We start from the raw sequence: 24,694 nt of genomic DNA, 5'->3' as shown, positions 1-24,694 counted from the left end.
TGCTCAAAAGGAAGTTGAATATTCTACATTAGAAATATAATTCGAAGTATCAAAATCTCACCAAAATAATAAGTAAATTAATACTAAGATAGTCAAATTGTATATGGGCAAATAATATATCTTTATTCCTCTCTGAATGGAGTATATATAGGTTTACATGGAATCCTATACAAATAAATCAACTATACAAGGAAACAAATAAAATCCCTAATATAGTGCTAATTAAATACAATTGCTATAATCAAGACAAATTGCTACACTCCCCCTCAAGTTGGAGCAAAGATATCTTGCATGCCCAACTTGTCGAGCGAGTTGGAGAAAGCACTAACAGAGACAGTCTTAGTGAGGATGTTGACTAACTGTTCTTCAAACGATACAAAAGGAGAATCAATAACTCCAGCATCCAACTTTTCCTTAATATAATGCTGATTAGCCTCCACATGTTTTGTATGGTCATGTTGCTGATGCGAGAACTATACGCACACAAATTAAACCCTCTTTTTGTCAATTGTAGTATAAGTATAAGTAGGGATCGTTCTTAACCGGGGATTAGGAGGGATTGCAAATCACTTGGAAACTGACTCAAAAACGTAAAATAAAGTTTAAAACACTAAACTAGACTCAAAGAATGCGAAACTAAACGCTTAAAACACTAAAACAAACCAAAAGACTCAAACATCACCCAAAACACTCAAAATTGCCTTAAAAACACTTTCTGGGCAGTTTTGAGCACTTTGGTGAATTTGGACGAATTTGTGTAACAAATTGAATCAAAACACTTATGAACACAAACTAAAACACTTTCTAACTAAGTTGGACACTAAAGTAAAGGGGGTTTAAGGTTTTGACGAAACCAAATTAAATGGACAGATTGCAATTAAAACAGAATGTAAATATGAAATTGATGAAATGGAATGAATGGATGCTAGCCAAGGGGTTCATCTCCACACATGTTACACTTGCATAATAAAATGATTTCCAATTGCATTTCAATAAACCATGAATTCTCAATGCTCCAAGTTAATTAGATCCGCTTAAATTAACTTTCAGATTTCCCTAGATTCATTGGATTGAATGGAATACACATTACAACCAAATTATTCCTAATCAAAGTCCCTAACTATGGAATACGCATGATAGAGACATTCAACAAAGATCATTAAGTTCAACGGAAATCATAAACATCGACTAAGCATTCATAACTATGGAATAAGCATGAAACTTATGCCAAGAATTCGTTTAACGCGATTGTTTATAAGCAACCTCCACTACTTGTGAATATAAGTTCGTAACTATTAGGTGAAACTCACTTATATTCTAGCGTCATATTCATGCATGAAAATTAAGCGTGCACTCTCAATAAACATACATAAATAAGTTATCAATCAAACGGTTAAACAAATTGAATCCACAACTTATGAAACGTAATTAGAAGTAATCAAATCAAAATGCAAGCATAAACATATATTTCGAATCCCCCCTAGCCAAAAGGGGGGTTTAGTTCCTCATACGTACAAAACAAAGAGAATTGAAATTAAACATTGAATTCAAAGGAAAAGAAACACCTAACCATTCCAACAACTCAAACTTGAATTGTATGAACGTTTAGGCCCGCTTCTCTTCCTCTTTGTTGTAGCACAAGGTCTAAGGTGAGTTTTGGGATTATGGATGATGTAGAATGGAGTGGGGTCGTAGGATAGTGAGTGGTGAATGGCTGAATTTCTGGTGGTGTTTGGATTAGTAGGGAACTCACGGCACAAGTTGGTGTGTATGGATGATTTTCTGAAATGGAAGAGTGAATGGGAATTGTGGCTGCAATGGATGCTTATTAATAGGTGAAAAAGAGGGAATATGACAGCTAGGAGGTTGGTGGAAAGCTGGAAATGCATGTGGAGTGGCTGCAAGGTGTGAATGATTATGAATGCATGTGCAATGTTTTGGGAGAAAATGAGAGTGCATGTGGCTGCAATGGATTAAAGGGTGAATGCATGTGCAATGATGAAGTGGGATGGCTGAAATTGTAAGGGGAATGCATGTGGAAATGCTGCTAGGTTGGAAATGAAATGCACGGCTAATGAGTGGTGTTGTTGGTGTGTGAATGGGAATGCAATCTGAAATGGGAGTGAATGTGCATGTGGGTGAATGTGTGGCTGCATGGTTGAATGATTAAAGGGTGTATGTGGGTTGGAAATGCATGTGGAATGGCTGGAATGAAGGGTGAATGTGCATGTGCTTTGACAGCTAGGTTGAATTAATTAAAGGGAGTGCATGTGGCTGCAATGGATTAAAGAGTGGGAGATGGAATGGGATGCACGGCCATGATAGTGTTTGGTGCTAGAAATGAATGTGTTTTCATGTGAATTAAAGCTAGGGTGAATGATGATGAATGCATGTGGATTAAAGATTGAATGCATGTGCAATGAAGTGGAATGACAGCTAGGTTGTTTATGATTAAAATGTGGCTGATTTGCACGGCAAAGATGGATAAAGAATGTGTCGATGCATGGTTGTGTTGGTGATGAATGTGAACTCTTTGTTCTTCATTTTCATTTCTTCATCCCTTTATTTATTCCTAGCCTCCTTTGGTCTTCAATTTCGTCCATCTACTTGGCTTTAAGCATATGCAATCCATTCCAAACTCTAATTTGCTCCAAAAGGCATCATTTTGCATACTTTGCCCTTAGAACCTAAAAACACACAAAAGAAGCATAAAGGACTAAAATAACTAAAGAAACATAACGTAAATGCACGAGAACAAGCCATTTAAGTCGCATGAATATGCTCCTATCAGTTGCACAGGATTATGAGCAATTTCAATTGCTGATTTATTGTCACAATGTAAAACCATGGCCTTCTTGGACTTGAATCCAATCTCATTCAATAATTTTCGCAACCAAAGTAACTCACATACCTCATGCGTCATTCCACGAAATTCAGCCTCCGCACTAGATCGAGCAACAACCTTCTGTTTCTTACTTTTCCAGGTGACGAGATTACCACCAACAAAAGTAAAGTAACCAGAAGTAGAGCATTGATCCGCAATTGAACTAGCCCAATCTGCATCTATGTATCCTTCAATATTCAAATTACCATTCTTGGAAAACAGTAAACCTCTACCAAGAGCCAATTTAAGATACCTGAGAATACAGACGACAACATCCATATGAATCTCACTAGGCAGATGCATAAACTGACTCATAACACTTACAGCATAGGCTATATCTGGATACGTATGAGACAAGTAAATTAATCTTCCCACAAGTCGTTGATAACGCTCCTTATTACTAGGAACCTGATCAGGATATAATGCCAATTTATGATTTTGTTTCATAGGGGTGTCAATAGGTTTATAGTCTGCCATACTGATTTCAGCTAACAGGTCCAAAACATACTTTCATTGTGAAAGACATATACCGTGCTTGGATCGAGTAACTTCAATCCTAAGAAAATACTTCAACTCTCCCAACTCTTTCATTTCAAACTCATAAACAAGATATTGTTGTAAAGAAATAATCTCTTCATGATCATCACCTGTCACTATCATATCATCAACATATATGGTATGATCCGAGTGACTTTGCATTTAACCAAACTTTCTCATGGACGCAATAAACCTCCCAAACCATGCTCCAGGAGATTGCTTCAAGCCATATAAAGCTTTTCGTAACTTGCACACAACACCATTATGAGAAGCAATAGAAGTACCAGGGGGTAAATCCATGTACACTTCTTCTTTGAGATCACCATACAAAAAAGCATTTTTAACATCAAATTTCAACAAGGGCCAGTCCAAGTTAGCAGCAAGAGATATAAGGACATGAACCGTATTAAGCCTAGCAACTGGAGCAAAGGTCTTTTGGTAGTCCACTCCATATGTTTGTGTATAACCCTTCACTACTAATCGAGCTTTGTAGTGATCAATTGAACCATCTGCTTTATGCTTCAAAGTAAACACCCATCGACAACCAACCATCTTCTTTCCACTTGGCAAAGGCACCAAATCCCATATAGAATTCTTGTTCAAAGACTTCATCTCAACATCCATGGCTTCCACCTATTTAGGGTCAGATAAGGCATCCTGCAACTTAGTTAGTACACATACGGTAGATAATTGACATATATATGACTCATGTGACTTAGAAAGGCGATGAGCTGACACATGATTACTAATGGGATATTTGGATTTTGTATGTATATTAGGAGAATATTGGATTTTAGGTTTGCCACGATTAACTCATGGGGCAACTCATAAGTAGATATAGGCACATTAGTATAAACTACCTCATTTGCATCACTTTCATCTTCACAAGTTGATTGAGACAATGGTAGGGCAAAGGGGGGTGGAATACTACTGCTTGGCACATCTTCATCAACATTTCCGTGCACAATTTCACTATCAAGGCATATTACTTCTTCACTAGTGCATAGCGACTGCTCATCAACATTTCCATGCATAATTTCACTATCAAAGCATATTACTTCTTCATTAGTACATGGCGACTACTCAGTGGAAGAAGGGCGACGAGTCGGCTCAAGCAGACCACAATATCACTATTTTTTGTACTTTCTTTGTCTCCTTGACTTAACACTTCACAAACCCTCTCCTATAGAAGTGGAGAGATAGGAAAAGAGGAGGCAAAATACGGGACCTCTTCATGGAAGGTGACATCCATGGAAACATAAGTCTTTTGAGTAAGAGGATGATAACACTTGTAACCTTTTTGAGTATTTGAATACCCAGTGAACACACATCGAAGAGCACATGCATCTAGCTTACTCCGTTGATGGGAATAAGTATGTACATACACAACACATCCAAACACCTTGGGAGGAAGTTTGGAGATAGCAATAGGTGAGACATGTTCTGAAGGAAGATTTGTGAAAAACAAGTTCATTTGAGCAACATCAACAACATGCAATTAACAATTAAAAGGCGGAATCATGTTTATATGCACTCAAAAACAAAACTTAACCCATGAACTTCAAAGCCTAGTAGATAGGTGAACCAAGACTCAACTCAAAACAAAGTGAGTTGAGAAATCAATACCTTTGTAGATTCCTCTTTGCATAAGCAAAGGCTAATCACCCAAAGAGAGGGCCTTCATTCCTTGCATCTTAGATCCATGGATTTGGATGGATGAAAAGGTTTCTCCAAGTTCCCAAAATTGAGAACCTCTAAGTCTCCACACCAAGGCATATTGAAGAAGAAATGAGTGACCTAGAGGAAGTAAGATTGCTAGCTTTTCCCCTCTAGATTGGCCGGCCTCTTTGAGAGCAAAGGGAGGTTTGTGTTCTCATCTTTACTCCTAAGAAAACCCTTAGGATGAAATGGCTATAAAGATGTCTTTATACCACCTCACAATGGAGTGGCAAACTTGTAATTAAGCCAAGTTCAATACCCTCCTCTAAATGGCAGGCCTAAGGGGATTTATTGGGCTATTTGTGCCTTTGTGAATCATTATTCATTAAGTTGTCATACAACTTAAGTCAATGGACTTGACGTTCGAAGCCCATTGGGCTTTAAGGTCCAAAACTATCCCGAGGTCTTTAACGAACTTATTCGTTTGATTAATTAACATATTAATTAATCCTTGCCATAAATAATTAAACCATTTAATTATTCTTACTCATCTCCGTTGAATCTTCAATCTCTACCTTACACGGTGTACGATCCATTAGGTTCCTTTTAGCGAGGCAGTGGGCGATTCAAACTCTTTCAAATCGATTGTGAATTGAAACTTACTTTCAATTCTCCCGTTAGTGATAATACACTTTTAGGGCTTCCACAAACCATGGTTGACGCCTAGCAGCATGTCATGGTTACCCAAGCTAATCAGAAGAGGTGGAGAACCTATTCAGTTTTAGGATTACAAATGCAATACGGTCTTTGTCTAATACAATACTCTTGACCACATTGTTTGGTTTGATAGTTTATTCATGTCTACTATCCAATGTGAGTCTTGTGCTTATATGATTACCTTGAATGTGATTTGGAACACATTCCTAAATCTCATTCATACTTTGGCCAAAGATTCTTAATCATATCATAGAGTATTCTCCCTCAAACAGTTTGAAGGTTAGAGATCCCTTGTTGCGCATTCACTTGCCTCCATGGCTAAGTGGCTTAACCCCAACGATGTCGTGGACACCCTCCTGATGGAGTGACTTTGACATAATCAAAGATTAAGGACCTAACCACAAGACAACTATGATGCCTCAGATCAAAAGACTAATTTGCATTATCCCAACCATGAGTTCTCATGTGACATGAATATGAGAACTCTTCGTTGATCGTGTTCAGTGAACTCATTCTCTATTGAGCACCTACGTACTTGTCTTGATGTCACACACACCAATGACTCGAGACTAGTCACTCTCCCTGAGAGAAGACATAGCACGTACTGATCTTAACGGACTGTCAATGCCCAATTGACAATCCTATGATCAGGAACGTTTAGGATGTGTCAACGAAAGAATGGTCTCATGAATCTAACTTCTTTAGATCGCATTCTTCCAATCACATATTCCTTGGACTTATCGTTTAAGCATATAACATTTATATGAGACGGCTCAAACAATAATCTTTGCCCTTTACATTTAAACTACATTAGTTTAACTTTGTGAAATGTCCGTAAAGTATCATCATATGATTGGTTTTAAGGCACATTTCCAACATGTTCTTGTAAAAATTCGAAAGGAGTGTGAAAATCAATGACTCAACTAGGAGTCTGGTTGATCAAATACCAAGTGGCTAAAACTGCATGTCCCCAAAGGTAATTAGGAACTGACATTCCCAAGAGCAACGCAGGAGCAACTTCAAGTAAATGACGATTCTTTCGTTCAGACAAACCATTTTGTTAGGGTGTAAATAGAGTAGTCGTCTGATGAATAATATCTTGTTCACGAAAGAAACAACTCAAGGTAGTATTCACATATTCTCCTCCGTTATCAAACCGGAGCACTTTGACTTTCGTCTGAAACTGAGTAGATACCATTGCAATAAATTCGTGTACAATAGATGTCACATCAGTTTTATTTTTCATCAGGAAAACCCAAGTTAAACGTGTGCAATCATCAATAAATGTGATAAACCAACGAAACCCATTTGAAGTAATCTTAGTAGGACCCCATACATCGGAATGTACCAAATCAAATGACTAAATAGCTGTATTATCACTTAAAGGAAAAATAGTACGATGACTTTTGGCCAAAACACATGTTTCACACTTAAAAAAAGTCTCATCATATGAACGACATAGTGAAGGAAATAAATGTCTAAGATATCCAAAAGAAAGGTGTCCCAAGCGATGTTGCCATAGCCACAGCTAATGCTTGTCTTTGTCACTGCCACTCTGAACTTTATTAGCAATACAACCATAAACTGCTTTTGTTGATAGAGTCAAGTAGTATAACCCCCCCTATCCATTTACCACGTCCAATCGTCTCTTGAGTTTTGTGATCTTGAGTGAGTCAAGTAATCGTCCCACAGATAATAAATTACAATTAATATTGGGTACCAATAATGCATGTGCCAAGGACAAGGTAGGAGTAAGTGTGATTGTGCCTTCTCCAGTAATTGGAGAAGCCATACCACTAGCAGATGTGATAAATAGGTCACTTGTTTGACTAGACAAATCATCAAAAACCGTAGAATTATAAGTCACATGATCAGTAGCACCAATGTCAATTATCCATGTATTGGAACCATTACCTGGTACAGAATTTGTCGCACTCAAACTCATGGAAGGAGAAGACGGTTCACTCTTGCCCAAAGCCACAGTATAAGCAGCCTTAGGTCTGTACTTACGAGCTTTGTACTGAGGAAACCAGTTTGGAACACCATGGAGCTGAAAACACTTCTCTAACAGGTGGTCACCTCCATAATGAGCACACTCATGAGAACCAGAAGGAACCTTCACTACAGGAAAGCAAGAAACAACATATTTGGAGTTTGAAGACCCTTTGGAATGTGAACTCACAAAAGATGACTAACGACCGTTAGTCGAGGAGGAGCCACTTGGTCGATGTTAAGCTGTAACAATCTTTAAAGTAGCAACACCCTCGAACATAAATACTTGACAAGTGCTTTCTTCCACGACCAAAACATACTCCTCCAAGACAGAAGGCACCAAAGTCACAGCCAAGATACAGCTACGAACACCATCAAATTGAGGATCAAGCCCTCCAAGAAAATCATAAACTCTTTCAGATTCAATTTCCTTTGCCGAATAGCCACATCCTTAGGATTGGTATGTGGATTAGGGTGAAGATTGTCAATCTCCTCCCAAATAAAGTTTCTCATAAAACACAGCAATAGATTCACCATTTTGGGTTGCAGTCACCGATTGTCTTCGAAGTTGAAACAAACAAGAACTATTTTGGGTGACTGTAAAAGTTTTTCTTGCAGGTTCCCACACATCATACGTTGAAGTACAACGCTCAAAGAGACTTCTCGCATTCCGAGTTATAGAGTTGAGAAGCCATATTTGCACCAAACAATTATCCTCCTCCCATTCGGAGAATTCCACAGAATCAACATCCTTAGGAGCAAGTTTTTTGCCATTGATGAATCCCGCCATACATCATCCAGTTATCATAAGAAGAGCACTACAAGTCCAGGAGACAATTGGAGCCATCCAATTTTTCTTGTGCAATAAGAGCTGAGTAATCATGATAGGGTCGTTCATCCTTGGCACCGGATGAATCGGAGTTCGGTTTGACATCTTCATCACAGCCATGGTTGTAGAACACACACAACAAATTACAACGGAAACAAATAACACACCCAAATTTAATTTGGCAAGACACGAACATAGAAATTTTTCACAGCAAGGTTAGGGTTTCTCACGGGTAGGGGTATTTTGGTTTTGGTGGGCACTCAAGGTCACCGGAATTTTAATTCTCTGATGCCAAGTCAAATTGTATATGGGCAAATAATATATCTTTATTCCTCTCTGAATGGAGTATATATAGGTTTACAAGGAGTCCTATACAAGTAAATCAACTATACAAGGAAACAAATAAAATCCCTAAATCAAATACAATTGCTATAATCAACACAAATCGGTACAAAGATTAGGGTAAAATATATAGTATAAAATCACCTCATCAGGTTTCACATAGAGCATTGATTTGTGTGTTAAGCTGAAGATCCTCTCCACGTTGCAAATAGGACTACAATTCTTCAGTATTATTCAAATAGGACTACAATTCTTCAGTATAGGAAAGAATTGCTTAATGGCCAAGCTTGCCGAGGTATAATTCAAATAGGACTAAAATTCTTCAGTATTATGTGACAGTACTTGGAATTATCATCACCAATCGTTCTTTGACTAGAACACTACCGCGGTTGAGATCCTCATAAACAAGGATTCTAAATCTGGCTATATTATAAAGTGAATTCATATCTTATACAGAACCAAACCTCTTTTTTTTTTTCCTTTTTTTTTTTTGGAATTTTTGGAAAAATCCAGGAACCAAACTTAACCTAACCTAATCATAATCTCATCCCGATCTCTAAATAGTTCTATTCTTCATAGAACTCGGTCGAGCTCTTAGCGTCTATTACTAGGCTGAATATCTTACTTCTGGGTTATCACCTGATTCAGCCCAAACATCAACTTAACTGAACTGTGGGTTCTAGGCCCAGTACCACTTTAACCGAAAAGTGAATTTCAGAAACAAACATATATATTTACAATCACCAGCCTATGATACTTGATGACTCGCCAGTTAAAGAATGTTCAAATGCGGACAATCAAATAAATATGGGCTTAACCAAAATGCTTCTTTATTGTACACACACATACATATGGATGTTCAAGTGCGGATGTTTGCACATGTATTAAGTTGTTTAATGTAAATTTTGAATTGTAGTAGATGTAGGTGCTCAACAAAGCAAATGAAGTAATAAGTTTCACACAAACAAATATTTTAATTAGCACAGCACAAACAGATTACTTTTCATACTGTAACAACACCAACAACATAATATATTGAGAGGTGGTGCTATTCACACCTCTCTTTTTACATTCCACACATTCCTTTTAATTATCGATCGTCAGATCGAATAAATTGAAGAGGGTCAAAACATAAATATGAAGTGTGTTGAAAGTAAAATGAGGTGTGTGGATATCATCACTCTATACTGAACATTCTTAGACCACGTCTCATATTTTTACTTACGTGTCGATGACCTGTTGATTCATCCGCCGTCAATTTGTATCACAATTTAATTTAATTTTTGATCAATTTATATTGGAAAAGAAGTACTATTTGACTAAGTGCTAGTTGGTGATATGTCTTGTATTTTTAATGTATAGATTTCTAACATCTAAGCTTCTAAGGAGTATGGACAATGGTATAGGACATAATTTGGGAGGGAGATATGCATTCTCATTGGAAAAAAAAAAATGTAGTAGGACCCAAGGATTTTGAGGTTTGAAATTTTTTTAAAGTGAGCCCTTCCATCCATATTCCAACAAGAAAATTAAATAAATTTGACAAGTATCGAAGAATAGATACAAAGTTTGCTGGTGTATACAAATTAGACAAAAGTTGTTGGAGAGTAGTTTCACATATATGATGTAATAAAATAATATAGTATAGTTATATGTGGTTGAAGGATTATTTTGGAAGATGACATGTTCATTTAAGCAACATCATTAGCATGCAATTAACAAATTAAAGGCGGAATCATGCTAGCATGCACTTAAAAACAAAACATTACCCATGAATGTTCAAAGCCGAGTAAAATGGTGAACCAATAATCAACTCAAAACAAAGTGAGTTGAAATATATACCTTTGTAGATTCCTCTTTGTATTTAAACAAAGGCTAATCACCCAAAGAGAGGGCCTTCATTCCTTGCATCTTAGATCTATGGATTTGGATGGATGAAAAAAGGTTTCTCCGAAGTTCCCAAAATTGAGAACCTCTAATGATTCATCACCAAGGCATAATGAAGAAGAAATGAGTGACATTGGAGGAGTTTGATTGCTAGATGATCCCTCCAAGGTGGCCGAAATTTTAGAGAGAAAGGAGAGCTTGTGTTCTCATCCTTTCTCCAAAAACAACCCTTAATGAATTTTAGGCTATAAAGTCTTTTATATAGTCCCTTCAAATAAGTGACCTAATGGACCAAAAGCCCTATTCTTCTAACATGGCCGGCCTATAGGGTTTATTGGGCTTTCAAGCCCTTTGTTTATTCAAGTTGTCATACAACTTGAGTTAATGGGCTTGACATTCAAATCCCATTGGGCCTTGCGGCCCAAAACTAACCCGAGGTCTTTAACGAACTTATTTGTTTGATTAATTAACATATTAATTAATCCTAGCCTTAGATAAATAATTAAACCATTTAATTATTCTTACTCATCTCCGTTGTTTCTTCAAACTCTACCTTACTCGGTGAACGATCCATTAGGTTCCTTTTAGCGAGGCAGTGGGCGATTAAAACTCTTTCTAATCGATTGTGAATTGAAACTTACTTTCAATTCTCCCGTTAGTGATAATACACTTTTAGGGCTTCCACAAACCATGGTTGACGCCTAGCAGCATGTCATAGTTACCCAAGCTAATCAGAAGAGGTGGAGAACCTATTCAGTTTTAGGATTACAAATGCAATACGGTCTTTCTCTAATACAATACTCTTGACCACATTGTTTGGTTTGATAGTTTATTCATGTCTACTATCCAATGTGAGTCTTGTGCTTATATGATTACCTTGAATGTGATTTGGAACACATTCCTAAATCTCATTCATACTTTGGCCAAAGATTCTTAATCATATCATAGAGTATTCTCCCTCAAACAGTTTGAAGGTTAGAGATCCCTTGTTGCGCATTCACTTGCCTCCATGGCTAAGTGGCTTAACCCCAACGATGCCGTGGACACCCTCCTGATGGAGTGACTTTGACATAATCAAAGATTAAGGACCTAACCACAAGACAATTGTGATGCCTCAGGTCAAAAGACTAATTTGCATTATCCCAACCATGAGTTCTCATGTGACATGAATATGAGAACTCTTCGTTGATCGTGTTCAGTGAACTCATTCTCTATTGAGCACCTACGTACTTGTCTTGATGTCACACACACCAATGACTCGAGACTAGTCACTCTCCCTGAGAGAAGACATAGCACGTACTGATCTTAACAGACTGTCAATGCCCAATTGACAATCCTATGATCAGGAACGTTTAGGATGTGTCAACGAAAGAATGGTCTCATGAATCTAACTTCTTTAGATCGCATTCTTCCAATCACATATTCCTTGGACTTATCGTTTAAGCATATAACATTTATATGAGACGGCTCAAACAATAATCTTTGCCCTTTACATTTAAACTACATTAGTTTAACTTTGTGAAATGTTCGTAAAGTATCATCATATGATTGGTTTTAGGGCACATTTCCAACAGTGGTACGCTTCAAAACTGATATTATTAGGGCCGTTACTGTGATAAAATCTTACACCTAGAAATCATGTTTATGCATTTTGGTGTGAGTTTGAACTCACTAATGTTTCTTCCTCATAATAAACTATTTCAGGTAATTTAGTAAAAAATCAATAAAAACTTTACTACTTAGTCATATATTAATGACATATTTTTGTTTTGGACTTAATCAATGATATATTTTTTTTATTAGACATAGGTCAATAATAAATACCACTTGAGCTGTAAGTCATTACAAGTAGTTTAGAGCTTTACTATTCTATCCTTCTCTCTCTCTCTTCCTATGAATGTATGTTTCTTATCTCAAAAGAGGAAAATTAAAACCCTAAAATTAAAAATTAAGCACCCAAATGAACACATTCTCAAAACCTGCCTTGTTTCCAATCCTGTAGAGTGTGTTTGTCTTCTAACTCTTCAATTTGTTTTTTGTTTTTTTTATTTTTTTCCAACAAACGATATTATCTACACTAAGGGATGGGGAAGTAGGCTAAGCCTCACAATAGGCTAGCAATAATATGGTTCAAATTCACCTTTAACGAGAATCGAATATAAGATCTCTCATTTACCAGTGAAGATTAACTTTTCAAATTAATCATTCAAATCAAATCATCAATGCCGGAACTGGTTTTCCTGATTGCCCGAGTTTTGAGGGCCTGAAGTGCCAACCCACGTTTGGAGACTAAGGGTGCGTTTGTTGCACTGGACTATTTCGAACTGGACTAGCTTTAGGGACTAAGCTGGATTGGCTTAGAATAGACTAAGGTGGACTAATTTAGTAAAGCGTTTGATGTTGTATCGGACTAAAAACAGGACTCATATATTATATTATTAAATTTATATTTACAATATTTTATTATTAATTTAATCTATATATACTAATATTTTATTATTAAATTATCATTTTCCTTTCTAGAACTATCTTCCTTCTTTTTATTTTGATCAAACTCTGATTCATATTCCTCTCTCATTTTTTTTGTCCGCCCAATGCATCCCTCCCCTCTCCCATTTCTCTGCCATTTTATCTGTGGCACTTCAAATCTTTCTCTGCCTCTTTTATTTGAAGATTTTACAAATCTCTCTCTTCCTCTTCACTGCAAATCTCTGTCTGCCTCTTCTATTCCTCTCACAAAATCCCTTGCAAATCTTAAAATCAAACCAAAGAGCAAGAACAAAAATGAAAATTTGGGAGTTGGAGGCGGGATGCATGCGTGAGTGGCTCGAAGGTGGGAGATGGGGTTGAATCTGCTTTCGGTTTCTCAGTTTTCTGGGTTTTTGGCTTTTTGGATTTTTTGGTTTTCTGGGTTGAAATTTTGGGAGTTGGATTTGGTATTGAAAAGGGAAGGGCTGCAGATCCACGAAATGAATTTACAAAAACTCCATGAAATGGGTTTCTCAAAGAAGAGTTTCTGACCACAGATCCATGGTGGCTTCGCTGGAAGAGGAGTCTTATGGGAAAAAAATAGCAGTCGGGAGGGGAAAGGTAGAGAACTGATGAAGAGTGAAGCGGAAAGGGGCGAAGGAGAGCTGGTCTTAGCAATCCGCCCAATTTCGGGGGGTCTCGCTAAGACCGCCTAGTGAGGTATTTAGTCTAGGCGAGTCCCCTTTAGTCTCATTAAAGATAATCCCGGCTGCTAACAAACATGGTATTTCACTCACTATTAATCCTAGCCAATCCAGTGAAACTTAAGGAGGTCAAACAAACACCCCCTAAACCTTCAGGCAAATTTGTTTCTTTGTGACCAATTTTTTCTATATATATAAAAAAAAATAAAAACATAACCGTTCTTAGTCAACAATTAGGGTTTTAAACGTTGTTTCACAGCTAGTAATTATTATCAATGATACACTAGCATCAATATGCTTATTCCATTAAAGTCGGTCTCTATATATCTGCCACAATACATAAAAACCGGAAAAGATGTCTAGCTAGCTCAGTATTGGATCACGTGTTACAATTATATGTAAAAAGCAGGAGTCGAGAGAGATGTGAAGCGTAGGAGGCGTGCTAATGATGGAAAAAACAAGGCTAGGAAACGGATACTACAACGCAGCATCTGAATCCAAAAGTAAAAAAGATAACGGACACTGAATTGCAGTGTTTGAATCTAAATGTACAAAAGGCGTATGAGTGATGGAAAAAACGAAACCAGGAAATGGAAACCAATACTAAAATTGAAACTAATAATCACTCACAGTTAGAAACTGTTTATGACAACTACATTCGACAAAGTAAATGTAAACTGTGCGCTTATACTCATGGTTTCTCTTCATTCTTCAATCTCTTTATCGTCACGTCACCAATACTCGATGAAACGAACTATTACTGCACCTTCACTCACCAATCGTGCGTATAACCCCGAGTGCTTAACCATATGTTTTGCTTAATCCTTAAGTTTCGCCGAAAGATAACAGCATGGCACTATCGACACACACGATACACGGAAAAAAAAATACAAGAAATCAAGTACTTATTATTACTTTTCATTCCCCAATACATACGAAATATAGCAGAAAGAATTTTATTTCCTAGTTTCTACAGGGAAGCTTAGTCATGGCTAGCTATGGAAACAAAATTATGAAATCAGATCTGAAATACTAAAACATAAAAGGGAAATAGGAAAAGAAGAAAAGAACTGACATCTGCATAAACAATTAGATCCCCTGCAGGTTTTTTGATGGCAAAGGTGGGTCAACTCCGTTTGTTACCTGGAGGCCGGGACTTGATTTGAAGAAACTCCGGCCAAATTTGGCATCTTGATGTGTTTTCGGTACTAGTCAGAAGAAGCCCATTTGGAAACAAAAAACACGGATGGAAGCCGAATAACTGATCATGATTGCATCTGATGGGGTGGGATGCCGACATGGGTTGCTAGCTCTTCATTCATTTTCACTGGAAGTGGTGGCATCTGCTTCATTACGTCTGGCATGTCATTCAAGCTGTAGACAGATTTGAAATATAAATTGATGAATATACATACACAAATGTGACAGTTCAACACGCATCGATGTTTATCATTTTAACAGAAATTTATATCACTTGAGGCATTTTATTCACTTCTGCAGTACATATAAAGTCGTAACCAGTGGCTGGGAAAACTAGCATGACACCAATGCAATGCTATAGGTTTTTAGGAACTGAAATTTCAAGAATTTCACATTGTATACCGGAAACAATCGTAAACTGCATTGGCAACGGTAATCAGACAGAACAATCATTTTTTCACAAAAGATAACTGTGGAGCTAAACACAATGATGTCAGATTATGCACTAAAGAACTCGTGTACTCAAAGAACCCTACAATTAAGGTGAGTTTTGGACATGCAGACTGTCAAAGACCAAAATGATGTAGATCCATGGAGACAAGTACGCATCCTGCCATGACACATGAAGTCGTGTGTTCCTCGCATGACAATCTCCCAGTACGCCTTGTTCTCTTTTGTTAATGAGCTGTCAATTTAAAGCCAAAGGTCTACAGAGAAGAAGTTACAAAAAGGTGGTTTTCATATCTAGTAGAAAGGACCAGAGTTGAAGAAAACATAAGTATATCAATTTGTCAATCCCTGTTCTTACAACATAAAAATAAACAAATAGAAAATATGGCATTTAAGAGCAACTGTTAGCATTTAACAAAAGAAAGATAACACATGCGTATTGCTTTTTTGAAGAAAATGCCTCGAGCTTCCCTTTAAAGTTTATAATGAACAAGAGAAAAACAAAGGCAAAGATTACATCATACTCATTCATAATTTTGAGGATGTTGTCTCGAGTTTGGCAGAAGAGGTTGATGTTGTTATCTCGACTTCGGCAGAAGAGGTTGATGTTCTCCTGTATCTGAAAAAAGACAGGAAAAAAAAGGCCCACTCCAGTTACAAAAGCACCAACAATGTATCTATGAAGGACAGACATTATTACCAAGATTATCATCTTTTTGGACAAGTCATAAATTAAAAGTATGCATATATTGTTTATAAATGCCAAACAAAAAAAGAAAGGTCAAATGATTTTTAAAGCAAGTAATGAACTATGAGGTCAAACAAAGCAGTTCCACCGTGGGCAATAGCCCGGTGGACTGGCTCTCAAACAGTGCCAGAAGCCCGAGCAACTTGGTCCAGCATGTGCTGGCGATGGAGCCCGAGCGGGCCCGAAGGAGATAAAGACAAACATGAAATGATCCTCCGATTCATCAACCAGATCACTGAGCCATCTACTACAACGTTAAGGAGAAAACTGATGAAATTTCTAGAGTTTTGGCATCTCTTTGGTCATTAATGTCGTCAGAATATAGGGAAAGCACATTTCTGCTATATCATCAGATTGGAGTCCTGCTGTTTCTTAATGTTCTGTTGATCACAGGAATTTTAGTTGACTATTTTGGTTTTTATTTTTTGTTTTACAGGACATCTCTACAATTGTCTTGTTTCCGTAAAAATAAATAAATAAATTTGAGGCCAAGGAAAAACAAATGCAATAAAAACATACAATTCAGTTAATTATCAAGATAGCATCAACAAATAGATGTCTGTTTTCGTCACCATGCAATGCATAAATAGCAAGTGCTATTAGAAACCCTTTGGCTTTGAGATTTCTGTTACCATCGGGTGTTCAGATAAAATAATAGCTAACATGACAGGTAATAAATAATTCCATGACAGCTCTCTACCTGGAAAGCTGAAAGGTTTGCTGAAATTTGATTCAAGGCTTGGGCATTTTGCTCCAGAAGCTCTCCTGTAATACCGCCAATGGCTGAAAACAGAAGAAGCAAATATTAACAAGCTATTGCAACAATACGTTTCAAAGAGGAAGCTCAACAAACTAGAAACCCAAAACTTTTCAATTGCAAGGCGAAAAAATTGCAGTCCATATACATAACATCAACACCACTCAACTGCCAATAAGTAGAATTAATGTATGTACTTATTTTAACATGAATAAAAATTTTCACTTGACTATTATTACTAATAATATTATGACAGAACTGTTCAGGTTATACTTGCACATACCATGGTCCATATCTCAAAAAGACACCAATCTCCTCATTACAGACATAAAAAGGGCATGCAGAATACGTCACTAGATGTTTCATATATTGTGCTATGCCTTCCCACAAGTTTTAAAATGTAAGAACCATGGCTCCAATTCTATATCTAGTCTAAATGGCTACCAAAGTCCATAGGTGCAAACCCCACCCCCACTCCACCAAGCCCAGCGAAACTTAATTGATTTAAAATGAGCTACTCAAACTAATAAGTACAGGTTCATAAGGAAATCAGACCAAGCACCATTTTTGAGGCATATATATTTGGGTTTGGTTGAATTCTTTTTTATTATAACCACAATATATTCAGCAATAATTTTCGTGCGTGGGATATGGATTTAGCAAACAATGCCAAAAGCAATACAAGTGGGCATGGGTGTGTGTCTATATAGGTCGCTTATGCTGTATATAAGATAAGAACTGAATTTTACTTTATGTACAACATATATACACACTGAACTTGGGTTAAAAAAGTATTTGAGCCTCTGCAGAATAAATACAGAGTATTTAACCAGACCTTTATATGGGATACCATCATCATTGTCCATAGTAATCATTGGGGGAGCATAGGGAGCAACATTAGGCCGCCCAGCAAAGTGAGATGGCTTCGCTGAAGTATCAATTACTCTCTCCTGAAAATCAAATGCAAAGATGTTCCATGAGAACTTTGGGACAGGAAAAACAGGTATGCAAACTTTAACTAGAGACAGAATGATGCAAACTGGTATATGCAATGTCATGTTTAACAAAGAACGAATTGGGGATAATCCATGGCCAAAACAAGATGAAGAAGAAAAACGTTACACAGCTCCTCACTTTTTTCCTATTGGAGTGAGAGCACAAAGGAATACAGTACTTGGGCTGGAGAAAACACTATGTTCCTATTGTTAATTTTACAGAACACCAAGTAATTGTATGAGATGAGTTGTGAGGCTGTTCAAAACCTAATAGCACAACTGCCACAAAAAAGTTTCGAAATCCTCTTTATCAGTTTTTGAATGAGATAGAAAAATGTTTTGAAATCCTTTTTATCTGGCTATACAAGTTTTTAGAATTTTTTCAAGATATTGCTAGGACGTTGCAAAATGTGTTGCATTTGCTTTCTTCCTTAATAGGAATAAATTATTGTGTATCTGTACCATCTCAATTTTAACTTGATTTCATAGGTAGATTTTGCTAATAAAAGAGTGTCATTTTACCATTCTTCCACTTGCTTATATATGCAAGTAAAGAAAACAAAAACAAAATGAATCTCTTGGTTATCAGACTCGAGTATCGATTGGCGAAATTTGGGCTTTGGTAGTTTTGTTGCAATATTGTCCTTTAGGCTTTGTTAGCGTTGTTACAATATTGTTCTTTGGGATTTGTTAACATTGTTACAATATTGTCCTTATTTTTATGCTCCATTACGGATATTATTGTGATACCTCATTTATGGTATTTGGATGTCTTCTTATTTTTTGTGCTGATTGAATTTGAATGTTTGGAAATGCTTTTAGCAAGCCAAAACGATATTATAGTTTTTGCTTGAAACAGACAGAAGCCGTGACAAGACCTGAGTGCTCACAAACAATACCTAACAAACAGATTCTATTTCATAAAGAACTACCAGTTCTAAGTACTATTAACAAAAGTGAGCTACTGAATAAAATGCTTCATGTAGAAGCACTACCGAAGATGTACAAATACAGCTCCAGAGCTAAGCTGCCCATTAACTGCAATCCTATCTCTAATAATCTCCCTATCTTCTCTCGTATTCTCACAATCCACAACTTAACATAGTATCAGAACACCATATCCTGAACTTGAAACTCTGCAACTACAATTTCCGCATTTACTTAAAAAGTACCATATATATATATATATATAGAGAGAGAGAGAGAGAGAGAGAGAGATGAATTCCAAAACTCCTTAATCCTATGTTTAGATGAGGGATGAGGTACTTTAAAGTACCAACGACCTTCAGAATCAACTGTTAAGGAATCACTACAAAGCTACTACAAATGCACTACAATGACATTACACAAAGGACTTTCAGATGACACCTTTCAAGGTGTAATGCCATTTGAGAGTTCTCCCATACGTAGTGCATCAAGTCATTTTGAAGTCCATCTATCTAATTGCTGTAGTGCGTTCCTAACAAATTTAGCCTAAGTTCAAAGTTCAATGGAATCTTCAAGTCCCTGATCCAAACGCACCACAAGGCTTAGTAATTGATTTGCACAAATTTACAAGTGAAGAAACTAACTGCTAGGGAACTGATATTAACAAACAACAAACGCAGATGCACTTCATCACAGGGGCAGGGCTACTTAGAATATTTCACACAACTTTACACAAACAGAAAAGTAGTATAGACAAAAGCCAAAAAACAAAAGCATAATCAACCCGTATTTTAACCCCATGAGCCTCAGTCCAAGTGTTATAGGATGGATAGGAAGAGACTACAGATCATACCTTTTTATCCTTGTTTTTCCTTGATAAGTTATGGTCTTCCTTCCTTCTCTTGCTGTTTTCTTTTTTCTGGAAAGTAAGTGAACCACTAAAACAATCAAATACAGTTTCAAAGTTCGACCAAAAAAAATAATAGCACAGATTTAAAGATATTAAAGAATACTTCAAACAGATAGTTTCAGTAAAATGCTAATGTATTTGCATTATTTTTTGCTAGCTTATATCCAAAACCTACAGGTATAAATGCGTCTCACAAGTCACAGTAGATATAATAGGAAAAGTTCTTTAAATTCTTTTCGAAATGGTAAGAGCATAAGCTTCAACAACCAGCAGTCTACCATACAACTTGAGAGCAGCAACTCCATACACAAAGGCCCAAGAAAGGCCCTTATGTCACAAAGATCATGACCAAGACAGTAAGATATTGTAGGTCTTATTTACGAAAATTGCAAATATAATGTTAACAAGTAATTTCACTACGCTATTCACATTTTTTCAAATTTCAAAACAAAATATAGTAGTTAATAGTTATATCAACAAGAGTAAACCTTAAAGCCCAAACCCACAAACATTAGAAGTCTTCAAGAGAAAAGGACAGAAATAAAGGTAATAAAGCTTACAGTCATCCATCTGCAACGTAAAGCCACATCTCGGACAGTCTTATTCTGCAGCAGCATGGCTATCTTTGCATACCGGATTATGTTTGATTCTGTTGCATATCTGCAAGAGAAAATACAAAGGACATGTAATTAGAGACACTTGCAATGAACAGGAATCAGAAAAAACAAAGTACATAAGAACAAAATTCCACAGCACAAGACAAAGGTTTTGTAAATTGTAAACAACCATCATCATATGGACAGCAACTTAGATGTCGTTTTTCATTTTTCTCCCTTTGTCTGGAAAAACTGACATTGCTTAAATCAGTTTTCAGCATATATTTTAAGGAAAACTAACAAAAAGTCCAAAAAAACTTTAGTTTTAATAAAAAATGACAAATGAAGGTGTAGTGAATAGTACCAAGGAAAGGTAAAAATGTGGTTTTTCGTTAAAAGTGAACAGTACCGGGAGTGTTTCGTTAAAACTCCCTATATTTTACTCACTTGTAATGATAAGCAAGGTATTAGGACCGTATGTATGACAATGTTCGAATGTGACACATGGATATATTGGCAGAGACTTTAGTACGGAAATAATTTCTAATATTGATTCAATTAATGGTGGTAATCCATGAAAAACATGGAAAATTTCAAGAAATATTTGGATAGCAATAACAAAAGGCAAATGATTTAGTTAATAGGGCTTCCTACTCTAATTGTCTTATGAATGTGAAACAAATACCATTATTTAAATCTTCATCTATGTAAAACTTACAAAACTTTACTGGGTTTTGAAATTTGCTAATCTCTTTTTAACCAATCTAAGTTCTATTTAGTGAAGGACTAATGAATATAACACTGAAGCTACCATGAGCCACCATGACGAAGCTCAATCAAATGCCACATTTCTGATTCAACATGGTCAATTTTTTGAACTAAATATGCCACAAGAAACTGTTTCCAAGTTAGGGGGAAAATCAAGAAATTATTCAGTTTTCGTGTGATGATGAGGTGCATGATATCACTGATTTGGATTTTTACTTTGTATAAGAAACTTCTTTTGAAAGCATCAACAATGACAATCAAAAAGCAACATGCACCAAAAAAGGAATCAACAACACGTAATAAAAACAAAAACAAGAATAGCAGCAAAGTTATATGTATAGTGGTAAAAGTAGGCTTTGATCTCCAGCAAGCTACATTTTTCAGACAAATCCCAATTCCTACCAAGCACACCATACCAACAATTAAATATCCAGCTTCAGTACTATCCCAATAGATATTGCGAACAAAAACTCCTTGATAACTGGAATTATTTCAACAGATCAATTAGCACATGAGACCCAAATAACGAGCAAATGAAACATATTTCTCAAGCTACCAAACAAGCATAATTTGGTCAATTTCAAATTCATCATTCCAAAATATCCAAATCCAATCTGAACGTATAGAACTCCAACGGAATGGTACACTCAAATTACATGATCATCACTAAATAAGGAAACAGGTTGTTAGATAGATGTTCGTATGTATGTATCTGACATGTGCATATGATATCCTAACTTCTACTTGGCCACTTAACTGAAACTTTCCAACAGAATTTCTTATTTTATATGTATATCAGAATGGAAAGTATAAAAGAAACCTTTGACAGCTAGACACTGCACAAAAGCTTTGTTTTGATTTCTTTGAAGTACTCGAACTGAAGATTACCAAACATCTTCGCCGGTATGCTGCCATACATCCTTGCATAAATTCACTTAGCATCACTGACCACGTTAAGTTCTTTATATGCTACTTAGAATCTGCTTATGGCACTCTACAGCATTACATGCATTATATTTTAATAATCTTCCTCCAAACTATATACTGCAGGCTATTTAAAGGCTTCACATTCCATAATTTTCATTAAATATCATAATACCTGTCATATCATAAATTCCTACAATTCCAAAACCTTGATATCACATACTGATATGATTTATATATCGCATAAGATTTAGAAGTACATAATTAAATGACACAGCATACAGGTTTAAGCACAAAAGTACAAATGATACTACTAATAATATACCATACCATCTCACACCAGATACTACAATTTATTTGTAAACAATATTAATCCCGCCGGCCACGTTGTATACAATAAAGCAGTATTCACTATTAGAGCATTCAAACTCATTTTATCAAAGAATTATAAAAATAAAAAATAAAACATTTTATAAACTCCTACAAGCAAACAGTCACACACAAAAATTGCAAAATATAAAAGTATTCTAAGACTAAAAATTGAACTTATAATAAAAAATAAAAAAAACCCAAATAGAAAAGCTCAAAATTCAGGCAATTTCCCAATTCAATCAAACGCCCAAAAAATGGCCACAATACATCTAAATTCAAAAGAAAACTCAAAATTCCCATCTGAATACACACTGCAAGGACCCAAAGAGACCAAAACAGCAAAATCCCCAAATTTACTACTTACTTGGCGAGTCCATCTTCGAGAATTGCCTGCTCCTCTGCGCTCCAATCCATAGAAATACCCGGGTTGTGTTTCATGGTCATGGCGGCGCCAGAACTCTCCGGCACCGACACAGGCGTGGAGTTTCCATTACTGGGGTTGGTGCCGTTGAAGGACGAGGAGGCGTGGCTCGGTTCTTGGTGGTTCCCAGATGGGTTCGCCATGAAAAATTCTTGAATTTTTGCTCAAAATTCAAAGAAAAATTAACAAATTTTCAATTTTTATAGCGAATCTGAGCAAAACCAGTTCTCAGAATCACGGAATTCGGCCGTTGGTTCCCGCCAATTTCGATTTCCCCCTCCACGAAATATCGAAAACCCAGATAGAATATATGTAAAATTTGAAAACAAGAAAAACAGAGAACGGATAAATGAGAGAGAAGGAGAGAGAAAGAAGGGGAGAGAATTTACAAAATTAAATTATTTTTACATGTGAATATACAAGAATTGAAGACTGAAGGGAGCTCTAGGCAAAGTGAAGCACAGAAAAATGGAGAGGAGAGGAGGGATGGGGGGAGAGAGAGAGAGGGAGAGAGGGAGGGGAAGGGAAAATCCAAGGGGGGAGGGTTTTGAGTCACGGTGTGTACTGTTTTACTAATAATTTTTTTGTTTTTTTTTGCTAAGACTGTTTTACTAATGATTAAATATTAATTATGCATCTCTACTAATTAATAAAACATTTATTATCAATCAAAATTCTATGAAATTATGAGTTTAACTATCTAATTAAAATAGAAAATGAATAAGAAATATGGGGCAGAAATGTAATTTCATACAACCAAATTTTGTTTTTTTTTTTCAAAGACTCATCTACATGTAATCCTAACATATCTCTAATTAAATTTAAAATAAAAAATAAAAAAAATTCTCATTCCTTACATTCTTTTTCACTCTCTTTCTCTCTCCTTCTATTTCAAAAACAAAAATAAAAAAATTTCTCACACACTTTGTGTGTGCCCATATATGCTAGTATAAATTATGAGAATTGTTATTAGCACTTCAAAAATCTCATTTAGCACTCCAAACTTTCTATAATTAGAAAGAAAAATACACTTGTGAGGAGTGTAAAATGAGATTTTTGGAGTGCTAATAACAATTCCCTAAATTAAATGATTAGAATTAATAAGTGTTGATCCTACAACTTGTTGTGCCACAGCAGGCCGCACCGCACCAAATAAGGAATCTCTTGAACTACTTGTCTATATTTTTTTTTTTTTTGGTCCAACTATAAATCTTGTTAAATTAGATATTATATTAACCATCGATGATAGGAAGGAACCAATTAAATTAGAGGGTGAGGGTGAGACCCAATCAGAAAAAGAAAAGAAAAAAAAAAATCCCAGCTTTCCCGTGGGTTTTTCCAACTCGCAACCACCATTTTCCAAGGTCGATTCTGGCCGACTCCGGTGGAGTTTTTCGATGCCACCACCACCATCTTGAAGCTCTCATTCCCCTCTACAAAACCCACCCAAGAACCACCTTGATTAACCATGGTATGTGGCGGTTTGAGGCCACAAAAGTTGACAAAAATCAATAGTGCTCCGGCCACCCTTTTCGATTTTCCGGCAAATCGGCAAAGCGATGGCTGATGCCACCACTTGGGCTTTGTAGCCCATCATCCTAGGACC

General features: G+C 36.3%; 2 protein-coding genes across 3 annotated transcripts; both read right to left on the bottom strand.

The window, feature by feature from the left end:
* Positions 1-266: 266 nt before the first annotated feature.
* LOC125474010 (secreted RxLR effector protein 161-like) lies at positions 267-3,583 on the bottom strand. The gene is made up of 3 exons (XM_048577440.1): positions 3,415-3,583; positions 2,912-3,372; positions 267-359 (listed from the first exon to the last, which is right to left on the bottom strand). Exons 1-3 carry the CDS (start codon positions 3,581-3,583, stop codon positions 267-269), a joined length of 723 nt encoding a protein of 240 aa, XP_048433397.1.
* An 11,325-nt stretch (positions 3,584-14,908) lies between these two features.
* Positions 14,909-23,455, bottom strand: LOC125474001. 2 transcript variants are annotated; one of them, XM_048577428.1, is made up of 7 exons: positions 23,032-23,455; positions 20,568-20,667; positions 19,951-20,016; positions 18,011-18,125; positions 17,119-17,201; positions 16,188-16,289; positions 14,909-15,394 (listed from the first exon to the last, which is right to left on the bottom strand). In XM_048577428.1, exons 1-7 carry the CDS (start codon positions 23,229-23,231, stop codon positions 15,386-15,388), a joined length of 675 nt encoding a protein of 224 aa, XP_048433385.1. In that variant the 5' UTR covers positions 23,232-23,455; the 3' UTR covers positions 14,909-15,385. The 2 variants fall into 2 exon arrangements, with proteins under 2 accessions (XP_048433385.1, XP_048433384.1); XM_048577427.1 differs by having other exon boundaries at positions 16,195-16,289.
* Positions 23,456-24,694: the final 1,239 nt, after the last annotated feature.

Source organism: the organism of the source record quoted next, unplaced genomic scaffold (assembly GCF_019419815.1).
Source record: "Pyrus x bretschneideri cultivar Hongxiangsu unplaced genomic scaffold, Pyrus_bretschneideri_v1 Contig113, whole genome shotgun sequence".
NCBI lineage: Eukaryota > Viridiplantae > Streptophyta > Magnoliopsida > Rosales > Rosaceae > Pyrus > Pyrus x bretschneideri.
Note: the sequence above shows the minus strand (reverse complement) of the source record. Positions and strands in the feature narration are given on the sequence as shown.

What these genes read in the sequence shown, in the direction of transcription:
- LOC125474010 (XM_048577440.1), bottom strand. Translation starts at nt 3,583, where the DNA reads ATGCAAAGTCACTCGGATCATACCATATATGTTGATGATATGATAGTG. An exon ending in AGTTACTCGATCCAAGCACG is followed by an intron (nt 3,373 to 3,414) that starts GTATATGTCTTT and finishes TGGACCTGTTAG; the next exon opens with CTGAAATCAGTATGGCAGAC. An exon ending in TTCGTGGAATGACGCATGAG is followed by an intron (nt 360 to 2,911) that starts GTATGTGAGTTA and finishes TTTGAAGAACAG; the next exon opens with TTAGTCAACATCCTCACTAA.
- LOC125474001 (XM_048577427.1), bottom strand. Translation starts at nt 23,231, where the DNA reads ATGGCGAACCCATCTGGGAACCACCAAGAACCGAGCCACGCCTCCTCG. An exon ending in GGAAAAACAAGGATAAAAAG is followed by an intron (nt 18,126 to 19,950) that starts GTATGATCTGTA and finishes TTTGATTTTCAG; the next exon opens with GAGAGAGTAATTGATACTTC. An exon ending in ATCCTCAAAATTATGAATGA is followed by an intron (nt 15,395 to 16,194) that starts GTATGATGTAAT and finishes ATCTGTCTACAG; the next exon opens with CTTGAATGACATGCCAGACG.